Raw genomic sequence first — 24,481 nt, forward strand, 5'->3', positions numbered from 1 at the left:
AATCTTCGTCTAATGCTATATTTTATCGTGAAATGAGGAACTTTTTCAGCGTAGGAAGCCCAAAATAACACAAGTTCAATGAACAACAAATGCTCGCCTTGTTGCCGTGCTTCTGCAGTAACATTTTGTGGCAAATGTGGTGTCATTACGCCATGTTTAGAAATGGCGTAATTATGTGAATTTAACATAACAAGCATAACATTCGGGGCCATATATACTACTAAGTGGCGGAGCGTGTCGTTAGCCTCCTGGGCTTACCAACACGCTCCGCCACTTCTGAAACCCAAGGCTGCACCATATTTCCAAGAATGTGGTGCAGCCTTGAGTTTCCCCCTGCGATGGCGCAAAGTTCCACAAATTAGCACCAACGCAGGCACCCTTGCACCAGTGTGCAAGGGTGTCTGTGTGCAGGGGAGGTTTGTTTATGTACAGGAAGGTGCCCCTTCCTGCACATAAACAATCCTAAAAGGCCACTTTGGAACTTACATGTGTGCTGCTTCGTGCAGCACACATGAAAGTTACAAAATGGCATTTAAAAAAAGGTTCGTTTATGTAAAGGAAGGGATAACTTCCTGTACATAACAAATCCATGGCATTTTGCTTTTTCCATGTGTGCGGCACAAGGCAGCACACATGGAAAAAGCAAAATCGAGGAGAAATAATTAATTTCTGCTCGTTTCGCCATCTTAAGACCAGGGTTTTCCTGGTCTTAATTTGATGCTGCCTCCTATGTATGCCATCCTTGTACATAGGGGGCAGCGTCAAATCCAATGGGTGTTGCGGTAGAACGGCCACCACAACACCCACTGCACGCCCCTTTCACGCTAAGCATAGCGTGAAAGGGTGCCTTATCTACAAGGCAGCGTTAAGCCACATTAAGTGGCTTAACGCTGCCTTGTACATAAGGCGCAGTCCCTATCGCCACAGGAACGTCATAAAAAGTGACGTTCCCATGGCGATAGGGGCTTGTACATATGCCCCTAAATTTGCAAAATCATATGACATTGCTCCACTTAAATGGAAATTTTGCCCATCGGCACACGATCTACTAGCACACGAGCAATTCAAAGTTCGGGTGGGGTCCCTTCCCTACATCTCATTGAGATATCTTGGTGGTTAGGAATTGAGTCAGGCGCGAGTGCTGCAGGCTCATGACGATCCACTGCCCTTTCAGCTCCCATCTCCCAAAAGTTGCTTTCCGTAAGCCTTCAATAATTTCCGGGTAGCGAAAGCACAATGTCCCCAGTCAAGTATGGTCCATACATGACTAGGAGGCAAACTACCAAACTTGGAAGCTGCAAAAGTAGGATGACATACTAATGAAGACAAAAATAAATACAAAAAGAAACGGTTGTGATTCCTAGAAGCTAGTTTGGAGCCATGCCTGCTGCTACTTGACAGACATTCACTCATCATCACTATGATCCTCCAGAAGAGCTGGCTAAGTATGCAATATTTCTTGTGTTTTTTAAGAAAACAAATTAAGAGAATGCAGTGGATGCCAAGGTGAGCATATAGAACGAAGGTTACTACTAAGAGAAGAGTTTGCAAATATTCTCACATTTTTGTTAGCTTTACTCAATACAAATTCTATTGCATTGTATTGTATTGCACTGTACTGCGACATTTATGTAGCGCTTACTATCCCTACATGGGGCACTGAAGAGCTTGCCTACATGGGATTTAGTTTAATTTCCTACCTCCATTATTTTCTATGGAAGGGTGTTGCAGTACCAGTGACTGGACGTGTGGTGCTGGTTTTACAACTGTTTTTCAGTAGTAACTTACACTCTTATTTGGTAAATAAGCAAAAAGTACTAAACTTACTCAAAGGTGTAAATTACTCAAGAGTGTACGTTACCTTTGTAAATCAGGCCCGTAGTATGTAGCTAGTTGGGACCTGCAGAGGTGGACTAGATTCGATTCCTCCGTTTGGCCAGCAGTATGAGGCAGATCTTCTTTAGTTATACCATAGGTGCTCCGTTTGTGATGGCTGGTACAGTGCTGTGTAAAGGGCAGAATCCGTAGCAGATATGTCTCATGTGAGTGTAAGAGGATTAAGCAGTATAAGAGAGTTATGGAGCCTTTAGGAACATCAGTCGGCTACCGACCACTGAGTGTTATGTATTAGTATTTTTGGGGGCTAAAAGGTTTATATATGAATTGCCATTATTATGTAATACTCAGACTAGCCATAGCCTATCCCTTCATAACTTACCTGGATACAGAAATTACTTCGCTAGTCTGACTGTTCCATATCTGTGGGCTACAAACTGTAGATTATACTCAAAGGTGTGTTTATTAGTCTGGTTTTATTCCAGGATTGTGAAATGATGTATTGTGATATTAATTCCATATGCTTTCAGAAAACGTGACAGTCATGCAGTGAACTCAGCCCACTATCAGGTTACCCACCCACTAAGTCACCACACACCTGCATTCACAGTGCAAGCAGCGCCTCTCTAATCAACTGCCCTTTTGAGCCATAATTCTTTGGCATGTGCACATACAGTATTCAAGAATCGTGTACTCTGACATCAGAAGCAGATTTACACATTTGAACAGCACCATTTGCCCTTGTATACTACATTCCAAGCACTCTGCATGTGCAGGTGCCAGAGGAAATGGCATTTCTCCCCAATATCCGCTGCAGGCCTAATCCTTTCTAATAGGAGATATTTGTGGGACTTAAATGATACATGCAATGTACCTCATGGGGGAAGGACGCCACCTCACGAAATGGCTGTACAGAGGTATTAGAGCACATACTGGGACCTCCCCACTGACATACGTACGAAGTGGGCCTTGAGAAGGATCTAACTGACAAAGAATGAAATATGATAGTAGAATACCCCCAAAAATGACCCCATAATGCCAAATTCAAATTCATCTAATATATGATATTGCACAGGGCATACATACCTCACTCCGCACCGTCTACAGCGAATGTTTCCTGCCACGCAACACCACTGCCCTAGCGGAAGCCGATATGCTACACATGTTATGGCTGTGCCCGGTGCTCGCTGAATTCTTGACAGCGGTAACCAGAAACGTTAACTCGGCGACTGGTTTCCCAGTACCGAACACAGCCGGTAGACGGTAGTTGCCTTCTGGCTATGACCCGGCGTTCCAAAACACACAAAGAGCAACTTTGTTTTATTGACCTAGCAGTGCTAATGGCTTAACGCTCCCTAACAATAAGGGGGAAACCAGCAAAATCTCCATCAGTTTACACATGGCATAGAGAGGTGGTGCAATGGGGTAGTGCAGAAAGTGCTGCTATCCGGCGCGAGGAAGCCCGTGGGCTGCGCAAAACATTAATTTCGATGGACTGGGACACAATCATGTAAGCTTTTAAGGCACTTGAACCTGCACCTGTCCCTGCAGCACAGGATGAGTAGATGTCTTTATTAGACCAGCCCCCCACACGTACGCAGCAACCGTGCACATAGCTATGCAACACAAAGTTACCACATAGACATGTCCAGCCTCTAGGCAGGGAGGGGGGAGCAATAGCCGGCGCTAGTTGACAAGATTATGTGTTAGCAGTAGGGCCAGTAGAGTTGGGGAATGGGTGGGAGGGGTGGGATAAGTTACGTAGTTTTTTTTCTTTCTTTTGTTCTGCTCCACTTCCTGAAACTTTACTAGTGCAGTTATCTTGAAATGGGAATGTCCTTAAACATGCAAGAGTTCAGAGGTCATACCCCAGCAAATTTATGGAACTAGTATTGATATTAACAAACGGTAACCAAGAGGATGTGTATCTCAAGAGAAGCATCAACCCACCCATGTTAAACCCAAAATGTGGCATATCTATGTAACAGAAAAGGGTTTGCTTGCAGAAGGGAACAGCACAGTGCTTAATTTGAGCCTGTGGTTTCCGGTGCTCAGCACCGGCACTTAATCATCAACACCGGCGCATCAATGCTGAATCTAATTATTCCATGTTTTTAATGAACATCTCTATTCTTTAGTGACAAAGCTTTTAGGCCATACACACATACAAATGAGGGCAAAGTTCTCTAGACCTGTCAGAAATTAGAGTCTCTTCAGGATGGAGCCGAGCATGTGGGATTCCCAGGATCCTATAAAAGAACCTACCAGCCTTTATTCAGTGCTTTGCAAATGTTTCCAGAAACGTTCCTGAAGATCTCAGCCAGTGCATACACCTACTGGTTTTCAGCCTTTCCTGGGCTCGCTCATCCCCCCTTTGATCTTCCTTATTCTATTTTATCTTTGTCAGTCCTCTTTGCTCCTTTCATCCACCTATGTTTTCAAGCAGCCTCCTGCTTCAACGTTGGGATTCATTTGATTTCTTTGGTTTAAATTGGTCCTGCTCAGCAGTAAGTCTGCTTCTAACACATGTTCTGGTACTGTTACCAATATTTCTTACAACACTGGTTTATCCAGTGAATATTCCTTTTCTCCATTTCTGACTTTCATGAAGGATAATACCTTAAGCACAGTTTACGCTACAGTCATCCTGATGCTCAATGCTGTTTCTCACCAGAAGGTATTCTTAGTCTTGGACTGGGGGCTGCCAGCCTCTGCTACTTCCAAGCCTGATATTCTAGTGCAGCAGAGTTTTTCTGGGAAACGGCCCCTACAACGCGGCCGTTTCCATGCATTACCATAACCATGCATGCATTACAATGCATGTGTGGTTACCACGAACAGCCTTTACCACGCATAACTTTACTACGAGATACGTAGTAAAGGCATGTGTGCTAAAGGAAAAAAAAGAAAAGGGGGGGTTGGGAGGTCTCCCCCACCAAAAAAAAACAAAAATCGTGCGATTGACAAGGAGGGGGGGGGGTGATTGGGAGAGTGGGGGGGGCTGCCCCCCCCAAAAAAAGCACCTGTTTCCCGTCGCGATGTTGAGAAATGAATAAAAAAAGAACATTCATGAAATAGGAACCTGCACTTACCACGAACAGAAGACAGGAATTCACAAACATCGGAACGATTTCACAGGATACAGGACCGGAATAGCAGCAGAAGATTGAGAATCTCAAGCGAAAACCTTCTTCCTTTAAACGCATGTTCGGCTTCAGGTCAGAACATACTTCATTGAGTCCTTTTTCGCTTTCTAGGATCATCGCAGATGCATTTTGTGGTTTGTTTTAGAGGTTGGTGGAAGTCAAGGTCTGATGTAAGGCATGGAGCTGACGGGTAAGGACATTTACTTTACTTTAAATTAATTCTTTATATATGTTAATGGAGGATAATTATGAATACAATACGTTATAGAAACTGATTTTAAAAACATTTCAAATCGTGACTAAATTTGTATTTTAAAATGTAGTTTTGAAAATGCCAAGTGACCTTATTTGAAAGGAATTTCAGCCATCTTGCTTGGGGACACGTTTGTAGAGGGTCACTGAAAGTGACGAAAGAAAAACGTTAAAAAAAGTTACGTGACATAATTCAACCAATCAAAGTAATTAAGTACATTAGAAGGGAAAACGTGGTTTTAAGTTTAGGGACTAATTTGCATTTTAAAAGTAAGCATGGTAAAATGCTGCGTTGTAAAAAGCTGCGTGGTACTGCCACTTGCGAAGTAACATTTGCGTGGTTTTGCCATGCGTGGTAATTGTTTGCGAAGTAAAATCATACAATCAATTTTTCTGGTAACGAGAAGGGTCATATGAAATCTTGAGGAATCCTTTATTATTAGGCTTCTTTCAGTCAAGGGATGTGCCTTTCTCCACACTTAAGCAGCAGCTGTGCCACTGTTCTAGGTGTATATGACTGTACACCTGCCTTTGTGTGTGAATATAATAAGGACACCTCACGTCTCTCATCAGAGAGTGTTGAACCGGAGCACCATCTCATGTCTGTGGAGCAAGGAAGAAAAGGGCAAGTAACACAAGTGGCAGCGGCTCCTCTGAAGGCACAGAGATATCTAAATATGGGGAGGCGCTCACCATAAATAATCCTCTTTGTCCTCTCACCTACAGATTTATTGTACTGTAATCCTCCTTTATGCTTCCTGTTTGCTGCACTTGGTCTGGGTTCTATTGCTGCAACATGATTCTGACAAGCATCATTTCAGAGAGACACACATTGTGTACCCTCTGTTAGCAGGGGTAGGGACCTGCTGAAGCCTCTTTGACAGCCTTCGGGGAAATTATCTCAATTAATGAGTTGAGAATGTTATTGATCAATTTATCCTTGACCATGTCCTTTTCTGTTTCTCAAAACTCTGTAGCCCTTGATGAGAGAGGCAAGGGCTAGAGGACAGAAGCGGAAAGGGTCAAGGGAGGGTGTGAGATGCACGGCTGCAGAATGTTTTCAGGGGATACCAAGGGTGGTTGGTGATACCAAGGGCTGAATTTTTTTAAATCCCTAGATTTAGGATCTCCAAGGTAAGGCCAATGCTCCCTAACAGGCATCTCATTTCCACACAAAGAACGTGTAGGGACCAAAGGTAGAAGCGGTGAATGATATAGCCTTCAGGAAGAAACTACACAGGCACAAAAATATCCTAGTAGAGGTGGTTTGAAGCTGAAGAACATTGCCTCAAGAAATCCAGCACAATATTCTGAGAACAAGACTGGAGTACCAGGAAACGGGTACGAGCTCAAATGAAGACACAAATTACAACTGCGTTAGAATGCAATAACTTCTTTCCTCGCTGACTTACATATCTAAAAAAGAGGCAATGACACACAGGAACAGGAAGTCTAAATCCACTACGATGGACTGAAAAATCCTTGTGAAACTGCTGTAGTCTCCATCTTAAATTGGTTTTTTATTTTAGTTTGTTAATAAAACCTGAAGTAACACCGTTCTAGAATCTATTGACCTTATTTATACCCTCACAGCTCTTTTATGTGACTTATTAGTAATCTACAAGTCCAAACCACATCCATTACACTGGTCTCTCTTCTGAGACCCGAAATGCCATTACATTGCATGCTATAGCACCGAGTGCGCCACTAAACACAATCTGATGTCCATACACTAAATGCGTCAGTTGACCAGAGCCACTGTTCAGTGAAACCAGAATGTTTTTGCGAAGGCAGCTTGTAGCCATCTGACTTGTGGGGGAACCCAGCATGGCAATAGGTTCGATCCATACTGGTAGCCAAAGGCTGCCAGTGTAACTCTCATAACAGGTGGTGCAAGCTGGGCAGTCCCACACCAATCTACTGCACTTAATACCTATCTGCCCCAGCAGTTCTCTGACAGTCAAGATGTCCTTTGCCCACTTGATGCAACACCTCAGTATGCCCATTGAGTCCTCGGTTGAAACATGACTCCCTGGAAAAACCATCCCACCTGGAGGAGGAGGAAAGGTGACCTCAGTTTAATTTGAGCCCATGGTTGCCGGTGGGTGCCACCAGCACTAATTTTGGGGACTGGCACTTACTTTTCCATATTAGATGTTCCCAGAGAGCAAAAGAGGGAAAAACGCAATTCGGAAAGTCAGAGGAAGAGAAAGACTGAAAAACAATCACAAAGGGAGAAAGTTGGAACCTGGAAGAGACCACAGAGTTCTGCCCAGGAGCTTCGACCACTGGCACTCTTTATTTAAAAAACTAAGGGCCTTACTAAGAGTTCAGCAGTCTGTGAACCGTTGTACCTGTGTCTAACCGCTGCAAGCTTGATGGTCCGACTGCCGTATTACGAGATGAGCGGATTGCTATTACAAAAACTGCTGCTGAATCGCTAACACCGCCAGCACACCGCAGACCAATGGGGTTGCAGTCAGGAAAAAGCAGCTGCAATAGGGCGGTACAGAGGACTTTCACAGCTGTCCGTATTATAAGTTGGCTTTCCGAAGAGCCAACCGCGGCGGTGGGACCGCCAGCTTCAAGTTGGCAGAAAAAAAGGGTTTGGGGTGCGTACTCGCCCCTTTCCTGTTCTACTTGTCAGAGTTCGACGTGGATCCCTTCCTCCAGGTCCCCCCTTCACAGCAGCATCTACGCCCCAAAGAATACAACCCTGTTTGCGGCAAAATAAAGGTAAGTTCATTTTGTACCATATACTCAATGCCTGGACTGCCCACATATGGGCTAGTCTCCGGCAATAGGTAGGTGGTATTTTTTCACATTTAATATGCATATGTGTACATTTAACACGTGTATTCGAAATGTACACACAAGCATTGATAAATATGGAAAACCATTGCCCACCGCCGCAAGACCGGCCACAGGTACATAGCGGGGCTCACTGTCAACTCGTAATACGGTGGTCGGAAGACCGCCAGTGCTGCGGTCTTCTAGCAGCTGCGGTTTTCGGGCAGACAGACCACCAAACTCATAATCAGCCCCTAAGCACTGGGTGACCTGTACCCTTAGTGCTGATGATTGGTTGGATTGAAACTGAAAGTGGGCATTAGGCTATTGCTCACACACTGAAGAAGAACAGAGACGTCTGAGAGAAGAGAGTGATGAAGAGAAGCATGGGAAATGCAAGAGGCACATTTGACCATAATAGCCAGCACTACTGCATCATTTTACCATAGCGCACAAGGACTTTTTCTGGCACACAAAACCTTATTGTGACACTGGTGACACAAGCAGTGTACTGAGTCCCTTTTGGCATAGAACCTTGAGCTGTGTATCAAGTCAAAATCAGCCTGTTGATAAACCAATTCTAAAAATGTATTGCCTCTCTTAACTAGGCACCTGGACTGAACCCATTGGGCCTTAACTGAAATAAGCCCAGTCTGATCGTTTTTCTGTCTGTGAGTCCCCTGGAGCTGGCGCTGCTCATGGAGCCCGAGCAACGAAAATCAGGCCCTTCACTGAAGGTGTGCAGGAAGCCATAAACTGTTGGAGTTCTCTGTTGTGGCTACATTCTTACTACAAACTCGTTTCTGGCTATGCATTTGTTTAACATAAATGCTTGAAATCTGTATCACCGCTTTCTAGACTCGATTTGTAAAGGTGTATGGTAAGGTCGTGTAATATTTTGTTTAATTAAGGTAACTGTCAGAAGCAATACAAAATCTAGATGAATAGTAGAAGATATTTAGAGAAATCTAGAATATGTGAGAAGATTAACTCACTGTGTCAAACTGAAGATGTGCGGCCAATAATTAGCAAGGTGCAGTGTGCCTTGTATCATCAGGCCACAATTGTTAGCAACTGGCAAAAAATAAATAAGAGGCCATAATGTAACCTGCTAAGTCTACGCCTTGGGTTTCTCCAATTGTAATTAAGTAAAATAATAAGATTCGCCTTTATATCAATTTTTGCTCATTGAACAAAAACGTGGGTGGATTGCCATCCGTTGTCTTAAAATCAGTAAAATGAGGATGGATATGGCTGATGGGTGTTTTTTGCCTTAGATCTATGCACTGCACACCACGAGATTTGAACTGATGACGGATGAGACCATTAAATGTGTCTGCCACAGCAGTGGGGGCACTCTAAAGTTTGAGGATGGTCTCACCTCTTCATCAGCTGTTTACTTAACATAGACGCATGTTTGGTGCCTCCTTTCACGATGATATATTGAACTTCTGTACTATGGACCACGGTACAATGTCACATTAAGTTATTATTGCAATGATTTGTAGAAGAGAGCTATATATGAAGGCATTATAGATGCTCCACTTTGCAACCAATTGAAACATGACTAGGGTGTGTGGGCACTGTTTATGCAGGCATTGGGATTGTTAATAAATCATAGCCAATACTATCTTTAATTCACACCTCTCAAATCACTTCCAGATGAAAATTTACCAGTAATTGAGGAAACACCTTTCAAAAGAATTCAGCAATTCAATGAAATCCAGAAGCCTGAATTCGGAAAAAATTAGACTCACAGAATTAAAACTACACATTCTTGGGTTTAAGAGTTGGCAAGAGTCTCAAACATCCTGGATAGGTCATACAAAGGAGGACCGAGCAATATTGGGTGGGTCATGTAAATTAGCATACAGTCTGCTGCCCGCCACTCTATGCTTACTTTATTGTAGTCTGACAAGGACTCAACCGTGTTGCTTTTCGATATGTTTTCTAAAGCAGCCAAAATGTCTATTAGATTGTGGAAAATTCAAAACTGTTCATGCTATATAGTATGGGTTAGCTGGGGTGTGATGACATGTAAATCGTGTCTGCTGGACCATTCGTCAGCTGTGAGATCTACAAAATGAAGTTATTCTGTCATTGTTTGGACATTAGCTTAGATGCCCTAATTAGCTAGTCATTTGCTCCGCCACACAGTTCCATATGTAAACAGCAAAGAGTGACATGCATTTTTTAAATATTCCATACAGGTTGTATTGTGTGTGGATTGTGCTCTTAACCGAAGCATGACTTCCATCCCTGTTGGGCAGTGACTGGGCACCAATATGCAAACACACTTAAAAGTACTGATGGGATGCATTTGAAAAATAATATTTATGCCAGAGCTACATGGCCTGGTAGATCATTCTAGAACCTGACATAACTTCAAGCAGGACTACTATGGAAGTGAAATATATTCGTATGCCAACCGTTCTCCTAAGAGCCTGTGTTTGGAGCTATCATATTGATGACATATGGTGGACCCGTTTCAATGTAATCGCGATGCAAAATTTCTATCTGACGTACTACTCAAATAAATCAATAAAAGACGTTTTTGAAAACAGTCTAAATGAATCAAGCAAAAGTGCTCATCCTTCCTCACAGTCAGATCATAAAACATCTCTTTACCTTCAAGAAATGATACATTCAGAAAACAACTGTATAGAATTACACCAAGCTTTACACAAGGAACTGCCCTTGCTTAGTTTGGTACAAATCCATGCAGTCATTTTTGAGAAATAACTGTTTAGAATTCTATTTGTCTGGGCATGAAGAGGTTAAAATATAGAGCTATCTTGACAGTTGAAAGGGTGTATTTTTGATTTGCCTATAGTCTTAGCTCTATTTGATGACTTTGTCATGAAATCTGGCAGATGATTAGCGTGTTTAGTTTAATCATGGTATTTTAATATTTGTGCAGAATTGTCAGGGGTGGGCACAGTTAAAAGATTGAGGGTCAAAAAGTGGAAATTTGTAAATAACTGTGACATTATTTGATGAATCCACATGAAATCTGGCAGACATTTGGCATACTTAGTCTTCTGTGGTTATGACAAGTTTTGTGTAGATCAAATTGGGTTGAAACATGTTTATGTGCTAATAACTAATGTGCTCCTATATAAATAGGCATGAAATTTGGCAGGCTGTTAGCATATTGGGTCTAGTGCATGAACTTCGCGTTTCATGCAGACAAGGGGGGAAAAGTTGGGGAAAAAGTTAAATGGCGGGGGACAAACAATGATTTAACTTTGACACAGTTCTACAGATCTGCACAACACGTGGCAGCCACTTTTCACATTCAGCAAACTCTTGATATTTCGAGTTCCATGCAAATCTGTAATGGGGTGGTTAAAAAAGCAGAGTTTAACCCAATTTAACTGTCCTAGAAATGTTTCCTCCCAGCTACAGGAAAACACCCTTAACGGGAGTTTTCCAAACTTGACATGAAACCAGTGCTTTATTCACAGAAGTACGTTTGCTTTGTTTGGAAATCAGTCAGTAGTGTTTGAGAAATTAGCATTACAAGAATGTGTAGGTGGGCTCTGTGGACGGACCTCAAACCTGGTTTCATAGACTCCCTGTGAACCGAAATAAAAAAAAAAATCCCTCCCGTGGTCCAGGAAGCCTTTTGCTCCTGCCATCCATTACAGGTCTGTGGTAACAAAGTAGGGTCTGCAAACCATTAATAATATTTTTTTAAATACCATCTTAGGCCCCAGGCCAGACTGTGCACAGCGTTTGGCCTCCCATGGAGGGTTGAACGATGCAGGCAATCCCTGCTATGTACAGCCAAAGGGCCTGCGTAGCAGAGTTGGTCACCACTGAAGGGTTGAGCACAGTACCAGGCCTGCTGTCCATGGAGCAATGCCAAAGTCTGTGTGTAACGGAATTGGCTGCAACGGAATTGGATGCGCATGGATTGTTGGGTGCTGGGTCTGCTCAAAGGCCAACCTCCATAGAGCATTTCTGAATGCTATGCACAGTGGGACATGGTCCCCCAAGGAGTATTGGGCACTGAGTCTGGCTGAACACCAGGCCCGAGGTTAACCCACACTGTGAACGATCAAAAGCCATGTGCAGATATAGATGGAAGTAAACAGCAGGTTAACTACAAGGAACAGTTAGGAGTGGTATAGATTAGTAAAACCCACAAATTCTCTTGCCACATAGTCCTAGGGCCCGATTCACAGAGCTAACTTAAGACAAAATACTACCATTTTGGTATTCACAGAATGCACTTACTACTTTTGGCATTCACAGAATGCACTTACTACTTTTGGTATTCACAGAATGGATTTACGACTACTAACTTTACGTCCGCACTCGGGCCGGAAATTCTGGCCCAGAGGCGGAGCTTCCGGTCTGGAGGCGGAGCTTCCGGCCCGAAGGCGGAGCTTCCGGCCCGGAGGCAGAGCTTCCGGCCCGGAGGTGGGGGTTCCGGCCAGTGGCGGAGATTTAGCCATGGCCAAAATCTCCACCTCTGGGCTGGAAGCTCCGCCTCTGGCCCGGAAGCCCCGCCTCCGGGCCGGAAGCTACGCCTCCGGGCTGGAATTTCCGGCCCGACTGCGGACGTAAAGTTAGTAGTCGCAAATCCATTCTGTGAATACCAAAAGTAGTAAGTGCATTCTGTGAATACCAAAAGCAGTAAGTGCATTCTGTGAATACCAAAAGTAGTAAGTTTAGGATTTTGTCTTAAGTTAATTCTGTGAATCGGGCCCCTAGTGTTCCTGATAATGGTAAAGCTCTGCAGGGTGGTTTGTGGACTGTCATTATGGTAATGAAACCCGCATTTCACCAGGAACTGAAATGTTCATCCTCCTCAGCTCTTTCCTGGAAAGTTTTAGGGTGATCTGTCAAGCGGCAGCAAAAAAAGGGGATTCCCAAAACGCAATTCCCGCATGCATTTTTCAAAGGAAAATTGAACAGCAATACTGCATAAATGGCTGAACGGAATGACACCTAATCTGGCAGAAAGATAAAGTTTGATACATAAAGCATGCATTTTGTGATTTGGTGTAAATCCGGTCTGTAGTTTTGAGAAAATAAGGTTAAAGAACGTTATATTTCTCGACGATTGGGTTCTCCTGCAATCACGCAACTTCAAATAACAGAGCGAACTGCACTGGTTAGCCAAAGGGTCTTTTTTCCTGTCGGCTGCCTCGCTCCAGCGGGAGCAGAAGGCTTTGTGCTCTGACTGGCTGGTTGCAACATAAAGAGAAATGTTGCAGGTGCCTTTTCAGGACACGCGTACTCGGTCCCAGTGTCCTGAAAATGTAAACAATAAGCTATAACGGGACACGGTAGGGGTACCCTCACCCCCTAGATCTTGGGGGGGTTCATAGACTCCCCAGGCCAAATCTGAAAAAGTTTTTAGGGGGTTTCTGCAATCCAGTGGGTGTCCCACAAGAGCCAGAGCAGAAAAAAACAAAGGTTAAAGTGACATTATAGTGAGGTATGGTAATAATATCTTTCTTTGTATTAAGAAAAATTCTGAAATTTACTGGAAAAAAACAAATGTTAAAGTGATATTATAGTTATGTATGGTAATAATATCTTACTTTGTATTACAAAAAACTCAGAATTCACTGAAAAAAAACAAAGGTTTAAGTGACATTACAGTTAGGTGAAAATGTCAGCTTAAACATAATAGTTATTTCAAGTAACTATAACTCACGCCCTCGCCGTGCACTGCTTATGACCTCACATAATACAACACTCATGACATGCTCTGTGAAATCATTGGTGACATTACTGATGACAAATGAACTGATATCATTGACGACAACACCGTGCACAGCGGGGACGCGCGTTATAGTTACTTAACATGGTATGTTGTCCTGTCATGTATACCTGTGTTAACAAAAGGTTTTTAACAGAAACCATGATGAAAGGAGTTACAGTGGAGAAGTGTGGCTCAATGGTTAGAGTGGCAGACCTCGATGCAGAGCACTGGTCCGGGACCAGGGTTCGATTCCCGTCGCGGCAGGGTCTCGGGCTATAAATTCCGCGGACTGGATATTCTCGCCTCAGTGCCTATTCTAATCATGGGTCCCACGCTGCAACTCTGGGCAATAGATTGCTTAATCTCCACAACGCCCCCCCCGCGGCGGGATGCCTGGCTTTCACCTTGGGGATGCCCAGTACGGGTTATCTCACAGGGAAAAACCAGGACGGGTTCCCAAGGTAAGCGCCAAGATGCCCAAGGGTAAGTTGAGCGCTATATAAGAACACATAATAATAATAATATTGACAAATCACTTTGAAGAGACCTCCTAACTACTAGGAGAATTGTTTCCTGTGCCAAGAAATGTTTACATGCAATGTGTGAGGCATTAAAAAGTGTTTTTCTCATGTCAATTTTGATACTGTGAGAATAAACTTCACCACTGCAAGAGAGGCACTAATATACTGCCGCGATCAGAACTGCCCATCATGCCCTAGTCGCTTTCTGAATCATCCAGCGCTTCTCCTGACGAGCATGGGAATGATGTAAGTAACGGGGCAAGTCCACGAGAAGAGACGCCCCAATGGAATCAGGCAGCATTCAGGACAAGATGCTGTGCGAGCAAGCATTGTTGTTCCGAGTCATGTCTGCATGGATTTTGAATCTTTGAGTTAGCATCACTTCAAGTTCCTAGTTTGGATCAGCTGTTTACCTCATATGACTCATGTATAAATATTGACATTGTTCTGGCACCAGCAAGTAGTTTGGACTCTGAGACTGAATGTTATTTAAAACTATTGTTTATAGGAAATGATCTTTAGGTTCAATCAGACCAGCAGCCATTCGGGCTGGTGATTGTTCTGATGAATAGCGCCAATGTAGGACGGATCACGTGTGTGAATAGACTATATTACTGTATGTTTCAAAACCCTTTGTTTTTTTGTGTTATGGTCGTTTGAATTATCACTGTTTGCATAGAGATTTATCTACAGCAAGTTGGATATAAGGTATGAATGAAGGATATCGCATACTATAGGGTTACTTTAACTATGTTGAATCTGAAATAGGGTTTTGAAAAAGTGGTTTCAGTGATCATTTCGGTAACCATTGTGTGTACTCATAATAGAACCACAGTAGGAGAATATTGCATAAGGTAACTAACAGAAACACACTATTTGCCTACACAAAGACTACCTGGACCAGGAGTAAGTCCAAACAAAGGCGTACAAAGTTCAGAGGTTGAAGAAGCTGGAAGTTAGCAGTGTTGTGCTTTTTTCTCAATACCATCCCCCTTATGTTTTTTTCTCAATCTCAGTCACCTTTCTCCCGCTGGTCAACCCATACCATAAATTCAATATTGCGAGTACTGGTTCTACTGGCAGGGACATGGGGTTCCATTGGCATTCTCTCATTGTCGTTCATGCAGAATGAAGCACCAAGCTGAATGCTTATTTGTTCTTAAAATAAACTAACATATGATCTTTGCACTGTAGTAATAAATGGATGTAAGATATAGGTACACAGCTTTTTGATCCTAGCCACCATAATTATTATATATACACGTTACAATATACAGCATATGGAGATGTGCTTTTGTAATTATTTAAGGGTACTTCTGTCATCAAATTCAGGAAACAATGGTCCATACCCAAAAAAGAAGTAGTGCAAGGGTTTTTCAGATACTGCTGGCAAAAAAAAATGTTACCGATGTTGAATCTTGCCCCCAAAAGAACCATATTTGCAGTTCCAGCTGCAACGTAGTGCTCCTCCTCCACCATCATGAACCTGGCATGATTTTATCAACAAACGACTTTTTTTCAACGCTATTGTGAAATAGTGGGTGAGAATGGCTAAGAACATAATCTTGTGGAAATAGAAATCTTCCTTTAAACATATAATTGAAACATGGCTCATGGGAATAGCTTATTGGCACAAGCTGAAATATATTGTTAAAACTGAGAGTTCAAATGGACCTATTCCATATTACTGAGACGTATATGATATGTTATCAGTCACTCATCACTTTACTAGCTCACACATTCTTTCCTTCTTCTGTTTGAAATGTTTTCTGGGTATTGTCCAGTCTATATTTATTAGGAGTAGAGCCATTAGGTATAGGTTTGATCACATTCAAGTCGTGTTCTACTTCATCCTATATTAATAGTCATGTACATGCTAAAGATTTTATGTCAACACCAGAGGAGATCATCATGTGTTACTCTTTATTGCCACTCCTGACAGCCCTTTAAAGAATACAAAACTTTTTCTTTTTAAATTAACACTAGCACTTGAATGCTCCTCCTCTTTGCAAACCCCTTCGCATTTAAATCCGTGTCCTCTTTTAAAGCATCTCCTTGGCAGCTAAACAATTGAGCATTTTTTTTTACCATACAATCTGTACCTTGTTTCTTGAGTTTAGGTTCAAGAATGATCTGGCAGTTATGTGGTCTTGAAGGAATCTTTTAGGTTAACATGAGGAGTAGGATTGAGCATGTTTTTGTAGGTTTTTATTGGACCATACATAGCGTCTTACATTTTTGGGGACTGGAACAGGCAATGTGTGTTAGAGGAAGTATCTTTTTACTACTATAGGGATTTATACTAAGTGTGGTCAGTTAATAAGATGTGCATTGGTATTAAAAAAGGAGGCGGTGCATGACAGCACGGCCTGTTGGTGAAATGCCTTACCATTTCAACAACTTGCGCAGGTGAGGCAGCGGTTGATTCTGTAATTGTCTCAAGTGAGGGCTTCAAGTAGTGCATGTACAGAACACAACAGCGTATGCGAGCATGACGTTTTGGACACTAAAGATGATATTCAATAGCCACTGGGTATAATTGGATTCTTTCTTTTGATGTAAGAGGCTATTCCTTTTCAACATTGCTACTGTATGGAGCATGATCGACCAGCAGGCATGTAATTTAATTCAATATAACGTTGTGTTATAATTCACATTATTACAAATGTGTTAAAGGCAATGATAAAGTCCAGATCCGATGATAGTAACGGAAATGTTATTTTTTTATTCCATTTTTGTGAAGTCTTACATGCAATGAGAGTGGATAGCATCAGGCAAGGTGGGCAAATGTAACATAAAGGATGGATAGAAGACAGAATGGTCTGCAGTAAAGTGGAGAACTTCTGATTATTTACCTTTGAAAGAGCCAGGGCCCAATTACGACTTTGGCGGTATGGGAAACGGGCCACCACGCCGTCGCCCCTCTCCCACACCGCCAAAGCTGTGAGAGCACCGTCCTCCAGATTATGAGTTTTCTGGCATCTGTTGGGCGTTTCCTTGGCGGTCTCACGGCAATGCCTCTGAAATAGGGCACTGGAATGGGAGTGTCAAAGGCAGTTCCTGCATGGCATGGACAACCGTGCCTCCCTGCATGTACCCCATAACCCTAAGGCAACTGGGGGCCCTGTAGGCCCCCCTTTGTTTCCTCTCCGCCACAGTTTTCTTGGCGGTAAGACCATCATGAAAACTGTGGTGGAGAGGAAACTCGTAATATGATAGGCAGTTCTGCAGCGGCACTGCCAACCATATTGTGGTCTCAAGACTGCCGCAACACTGGCAGGTATCCCATGGTGGTCTGATCCCCCAACTTGCAATAGGGCGGTTGGACCGCCGGTGCGGCGCTGCCCGCACTGCTACTATGATTACGGCGGTCCATTAGGCCACTGTAGTCATAATCAGGCCCTCAGTTCTTCAATAGTTTGTCTAGATTTGAGGTGGTTTGGGGTGGCCTACCTGTGCAACAGGCAGTGAGATCCATAGCTTGGATCCCAGCAGAGAGGAGGCTCTTCTGTCTTTGATGACATACCCTGCTTTGAGTAGCTCTTCTCATCAGAGGGAATATTCTGTTTGGGCTGTACAGTTTTGTAATTTGTAGAGATTATTTACAGATATATACGGACACCCAGCCAGCCATAGCCCAGTTCTCTGCTGCCCTTGGTGGAAGAGGACCATCCAGCATATCTGACAGCCCCTCAGCAGATACATTTTAGGCAGAGCAGTTTGCAGAGTGGGTGCTGTCTTTTTCTGAAAACTTTGTTGTGTTTCTCAAACAAGCTACCCAGGCAAGGTTTTGTTTTAGAAAAACATTTAAGCAATGACCCTGATGTGCAATTATTATTCTCCCTGCATGTCATGGCCATTGATTGATTTCCCTGCAGGGTACTGCCATGGCGTGCAAACACGATGACCATCACTGTGACGGATGGACGGATGGACGGATGGACGGCCATGGCGAATCACCACAGGTGGAATCAGTTGAGGCTATGCCATTGAAAACATTGTGGTTCCCACAATCCTCCAAACTGAAAATGACCTCCTAAGTCTTTTGGGATACTTTACACGTGGGCCTTTGTGAATGGTCAATGCTGCTTAACCTGATAAACAATACTTTCAATGAGAATTACTGACAAAATGTAGCCAGTAAAGAGTAGTTAGTTTGCGCAACGTGTTGTATACACACAATTTGGATCAAGAATCTAGCAGTTGCATTGTGATCTTGTTGTAGTCATTGGAGTTGGACAGTCTGTGTGGCCTGTGAGAGAAAACGATATCTGCAAACAACATACGAGTGGCTTGACCTCCATGGGCACCCAGCAGGTATTGAGTCCCCAGCACATTACAGGAACACGCTGCTGGAAATCCAGCCCACTCCCACACAACCCTGCCCACTGGGTACACATCTACACAGTGCCAGGAACCAAAGGTGTGTGTGTTTTTATTAAAGTTTGCTATGAACAGTTGTTGAGATTTATAATTTAGGAATGTGGCTCAGTGCAGCGCCAGGTGCTTCCCTTCAGGGGCTGACCAGAGGCAATGAGGGACGCAGATTGCAGTGAGATTGTACATGCCGAAGAGCGATCTGTCACCCTTTCATCAAAGCTGCACCACAGTAAAAAAAATAAACTGAATGGAGCTGTATATACAGCGCGGAGCCCCACTCACTGATCAAACCAACCAAGGAGCGGCTCCAAATGTCACCCCTTGACTCCACCACACAGGTTCTTTCAAAGGCCCCGGGCTGGAGGTTTTCAAGAAGTACTTGACCCTTTCAACAAATCAGGGCAATTACACAAATAGAAAAATCCTGAGAACTTACTGCTTGTAAGTATTTAAGCAACAGATGGACGCGTACCTCTCTCCTCTGCTGAGGAAATGCTTATGTCTGAAGGGTGCTTTCATCAGACAATAGTTTTCAAAATGATTTGGCCAGCCCATCCCCTTTTTCATTCCAGTTTTATAAAGTCACTCTTCATTTTTCCATCGAAAATGCATTACACTGAATTTGGAACAAGGAGCAAACTGTACAGTGGGGATTTCTGTCTGACACATTTACTCCCTTCTCTGTTTGACCCCAATCACTTCATCTTTTTGGTGGGTTTGTGATTTTAGTGAACTGAGAGACTACCCTAAACACTAGAGACAGAGACGTTATAAGGAATGGGCAAAGTGGGCAGTTGCCCAGGGCCCCCGCCTTCCAAGGGACCCCTAGGAAAATGAACTTCTCTGTGTTTCACATGTGTCTATTTCTCCAGCCCAGCACTAAACGTTATAATTCAATACTTTTTGGAATCATAGGGCTTGAATCAGCCGAAAATAGATAATAAAATGCAAAGTTGTCCCGTAGAAGGCCCCTTAAAATATGCCTTGCCCAGCATGACACTGACCTGAGGAGTAGTGGAAGCACCTGTTTTTGAACCGTGCCCAGTATGGTAGGAATCACCTTTAGAAGATTAACTAACTCACGCACACGCAGACCACACACACACCTGTTCTTTTATTTTAAAACAACAGTTTAATATGTTAGTTCGCAGTTCACTGGGTTGCCCAACTTTCGGAACAAGAGCATTAACTCATTTCCTACAGCTAAACTCTAGTGCTCTTCCTTGCCATCCCCATGCCCAGTGTCTTACATGTCCGAATGGATCCAGGTGGTTGTTGGTCAGTTTCAGCTTCTGAAATGAGACAAGCTGACGCATCCAGTGAGCCCCAGTTGCAGGTGAGTCTGGATGGACGTAGAGCCTTCCGGGCATGGCAGGCTCGGCCTTCCCGGCAACCATCCTGCAAAACAAAGGAATTTGGTACCTTTATATTTGAAAAAGTGCACACAAGGAACTGAATCGTCTCTTGATCTTTAAGTATCAGGTCTTGTTATTAATCAGTTCAAGTATTCCTCTTTTATTAACCTCTTCCAGAGGACAGCTGAACTGGACCAGCAATCTGCACCATGCCAACTAATCTCTGCAACAGGCACTCATTCTGCTAAGCTATGGTACTGGCCAGTTCGTAATTGAAATCTGGCCTGTCACAGGGCGATCTGAGAGTACAAACTGTGGAAGCTTCACTGAGACTTTTTTTTTTATGATCTTTATTGGTTTTCAACAATTTGTACAAATAATATACGTTTGGCGATAATCATATGCAAGCATTACAATGACAGTTGCTTAAGTAGCATAGGTGGGATGTCAAGGATATCTAGTACAGTGAAGGTTAACACTTTGTTAGCATTGGTCATCTTACAAATTTGCAGGAGAATTTATAATCATTCAAGTACATAGGAAAAGGAATTTTCGTTACTTCATAAACCAATCGAACCATTAACTGTATATGAGTGAAAGAAGAAAAAAAAAGCACATAAGATCGGTCTCGTCTGGTTGGTCCGAGTGTAATTTCGGTTGCTGGTGGTGTGGGTTCTCAGAGCTTCATATACGCTTCACTGAGACCTAAATTAACTTTCAAAAATTAATTTTATCCGACGGCTCACACAGTGGAAATTTGGTGCCAGCCGACTAGATGTTTTGGCTGGACGGATGTACTGACCCAGGCCACACCACTGTGGTCCACTCAAAAACTAGGACTTTTGTGTCATCAACCAGGATTTGATAAATGGGACACAATTGGAATCTCCACTATAGGCCATCTAGTGAAAAAGGGCAAAATCCTTACATTTGGGGAGTTAAGGGAGAAGTACAAATTAGCTCAGGGGGAGGCTTTTCGCTATCTGCAGATCCGTCATGCCCTTGCAGCATCACTCTCGGACATAGGGAACTTACCAGAATCGTCCATTTTGGAGGATCGGTTGCTTTCAGAACCGATCTTAAACAAAGCTATATCACTAACGTACCGAAAATTATGTAATAATTTGCCAGACCCGTTCCACACTCTCCGAGACAGGTGGCAAGCTGACGTGGGGCACATTGAAGATGAAGACTGGTAAATAGCACTAATGTCCCCAAGAGAGGCAGCTATCACTCTTCGTCTCCGTCTGATCCAACTAAAACTTCTACATAGAACGTATCTCACTGGGGTCACACTAGCAAAAATGGGAACTAGACAGGATACACTATGTCTGTGTGGTTGTCACCAAGAGGCAACCTTTTACCATACCATATGGGACTGTCCACTAATACGACCCATATGGGAAAAGGCAACAAAACAAATGCAGGACGAACTAGGGAAAAAGATAACCCTAACACCGCCAATGGGGCTCCTTAACATCTGGGAGGCGACTGACCTTACAGAAGTGGAACAGCAACTGGCTACTCTGGGGTATACCTTAGTGAAACGTGCAATAAAAATGCAGTGGGGCATGGCGGAAGGGCCATCGACAAGGATTTGGGCACGCGACCTAGATAAATGTATGATTGCAGAAAAAAAGGTATTTAAGTCTAGAGGATGTCCCAAGTAGTGGGATAAAAAATGAAGCAAATGGAAAGCACACCAAGGGGACTTGTGGATCTCCCCGACCAACGAAATGGAAATGTTAAAGCACAGTGAGTATTCTTTTGAAACAAATGACTGAATAACCACACAATGTCATGTATTATGTACCTGATGTAACAAGGCTGCAGTGTATGAATACCAATGCCTGTGAATTGAAGTTTTGAAACCAATAAAAAAATTATTACAATTTTTTTATTATTTCATAAACAAATTTCTATACTCTGACTTTTGCAGCAAATAATGCTCGAAAGAAAGCAAATAATCTTTAACAGGAATTACCTGCCAATCAAATATAAGAAATCATCTAGGATAGCTAGAAACATTCTCTCAGTTGATGTCAATCAGTGATAAGTAAAGGCAGCCCACCAAGATATCTCCCCACCTCTCTGCAACCCCTCACCCTTCAACTTAGTCAACACACGGACGCATTGCAGATAACTAAGTGAGATACAGCATTTAATTGCTTTCAACTCCAGTGCAGAATAGTTTGGGTGTTTTGCTTTTAAGGTTATGTTCTTACTCATATCTTACATTGTTATGTCTGTTATGTACTGTATGTTTTCATAATTTCAATAGTGCATACGTGTGTAAAAACTCCACGATTCCATACATTTATTTCCAAATCACAAAAAATCTGTTCTAATGCCAAATCTTTGGAAATGCAACATTGAGTGGTAACACAGAATACCAAAAGAAGACACACTGCCTTATCAGTCTCTTGCACTTAAGGGTACTACTTTGTATTGTGATGTGCGCCTTATGGAAGAGCAGAATGCTGTCACTCACACGGGAAGTTAGCCAGTGGGTGAAGTGGGCTGACCCATCACCCTATGTCATGTGTTGTAGTGGTCAGAAGAAAATGTGAATGTTACCATAGCAGACTGATGGATGAAGAGGGTCAGCTGAAAGCCCACATTTCATATACTTAATTGTAGTGAAATCAAAAGGTTTGGCTAAAAAATACCTATATATTTGTTTTTTTAGCTGTTCGAAGAAACAGTCTTATGTAGGGGAAAGGTGATTTATAATTGCCTTTGATCCTCATCACATGTAGCTACTCTTATTATAAGCATTAGCAAAGCAAATAGGTCTGGCTTTAACACAGACTTGCCAACTCATACAATGCCACCGTGTGTTACATGATATCAGCTCTCCTCACATAGTCACACAGTGAGGAACTGATATCACATGGAGGGAGGGAAAACACCTGGAAGCCAGTGCACAATAGTGACCTTTCAGTTGTTTTTGGAGGCTCTGAGTAGCTGATGTCAATTAAGAAGTGTGAAAACATCCCAGGACATCGGTGGCAGCAGCCTTCGCAAGGTTTTGTTCCTTTTTTTTGGGAGTAGGGGCAATCGACGGTGCAGGGTGCCTCTTACAGAAGCAGTTCTCTGCAAGAGGCCCAGCCCCTTTCACAGCCACCCCTCTCCTCACCCTGTGAAATGTTTTACTAAGTTGGCAGGTCTGTCAATGTGTGAAGACGTAACCATGGGCATTAAAAAATGCTATTTACATGTATGGAACATATAAATGGGGATTATCAAATAAAAGCCTTCCCGGTTGGATTTGCCAATGCTGGGAAAAAGAAGCAAAAGGATAGCTTACAGCATAGAATGCATATAGTGGATAAAGCACTAATTGTGACAATCAGCATGACTGTTTAGGCAGCCAGGAGATAACATTCCTCTGCTAGCTGCTCAAGTTGGAGTGCACTGGCTCTGAAATGTTGGAGGACCTAGACTAATGTGTGTTGAAGCTGTGTAACTTGATAAGTTTGATAATAGATATGAATAGAATGATGTCATAGTGGGACTGAGGGGGGAACGTAGCTTTTTGAACCTTTGACATTTGTGTTCATGGTACTCCTCAGTGGGAAGATAAATTATTCTTTGATTTCCAGGGCATAGGCACAACATATCTGGAAGAGAAGTCTAATGGTGTGTTGGATAGGTGATTGTCAAATCTTGGCTTCCTAGAAGGTCTAATAATACATATTTTGTAGTGCTTTGTTATAAGGATGATGCAAGTGGAACAGGGTGGCTAAACCCAGAGGCATTTTGGAAAAGATATCTTTGAGGTATGGTACCGGAATATCATCTGACATAAATATTGTGCCCTAAATATTGTATACAAAAATATTGCCATGTTGGGGATAATAATAGAAAATATAAACGCAATGTGAAGATATTTTAGTAAACTATATTTGGAACACTATATTTATGTCGAGCGATATTTCTGTAGCTCAAAGTCTAACATAATGCCATTTATGGTAAATACTGGAAACAAGCCACCAGCAGTGACAAAGTGAAGAGTGTGGTGAGGGATGTGTCTAGAGGGAGGCTTTCTGGTAATTGTTTGATAGGCTATTAAACCTAGTTGATCATGATAGGGAGTTGTAAGAACTACCATAACGGAAAAGAAAGGCTTGTAAGTATGGAAAAGGCTGTGAGACAAAACAATCCTAGTGAATTCGTCTCCTCTCAACCCGAGGCCGCCTAAAACGATTTTTCATATTTATAACCTATGGTCAGGGGCCTTAGCGCGCCCACACCACCAAGGTTCACCTTTTTCCGGTCCTGACGAATGCCTCATTAATGATTACACATAGGCTGAAACATGTTGACCAAGCACTAGTGGATATTGCTGAACAATTTATTTAGTCATTTTATCCCACACTCTGTTTTTATACATGTCTGATTGGCTATTAATAAAATTAATTTTGTGACACAATCAAGACATTTTTAACTCACTTTCACTGAACACACAAAAAACCA

The 24,481-nt window shown here is 42.8% G+C and overlaps 1 protein-coding gene across 5 annotated transcripts in view; it reads right to left on the bottom strand.

Moving 5' to 3' along the window:
• Positions 1–24,481, bottom strand: part of TBX4 (T-box transcription factor 4) — a 722,013-nt gene that overhangs the window by 122,381 nt on the left and 575,151 nt on the right. For all 5 annotated transcript variants that reach the window (XM_085649426.1, XM_085649425.1, XM_085649428.1 and 2 more), the window contains one exon: positions 19,898–20,045. In XM_085649426.1, coding sequence (XP_085505552.1) covers positions 19,898–20,045 — 148 coding nt within the window. The remainder of the gene's footprint in view (positions 1–19,897; positions 20,046–24,481) is intronic.

Source organism: Triturus cristatus, chromosome 3_2 (assembly GCF_964204655.1).
Source record: "Triturus cristatus chromosome 3_2, aTriCri1.1, whole genome shotgun sequence".
In the NCBI taxonomy this organism is placed as follows: domain Eukaryota; kingdom Metazoa; phylum Chordata; class Amphibia; order Caudata; family Salamandridae; genus Triturus; species Triturus cristatus.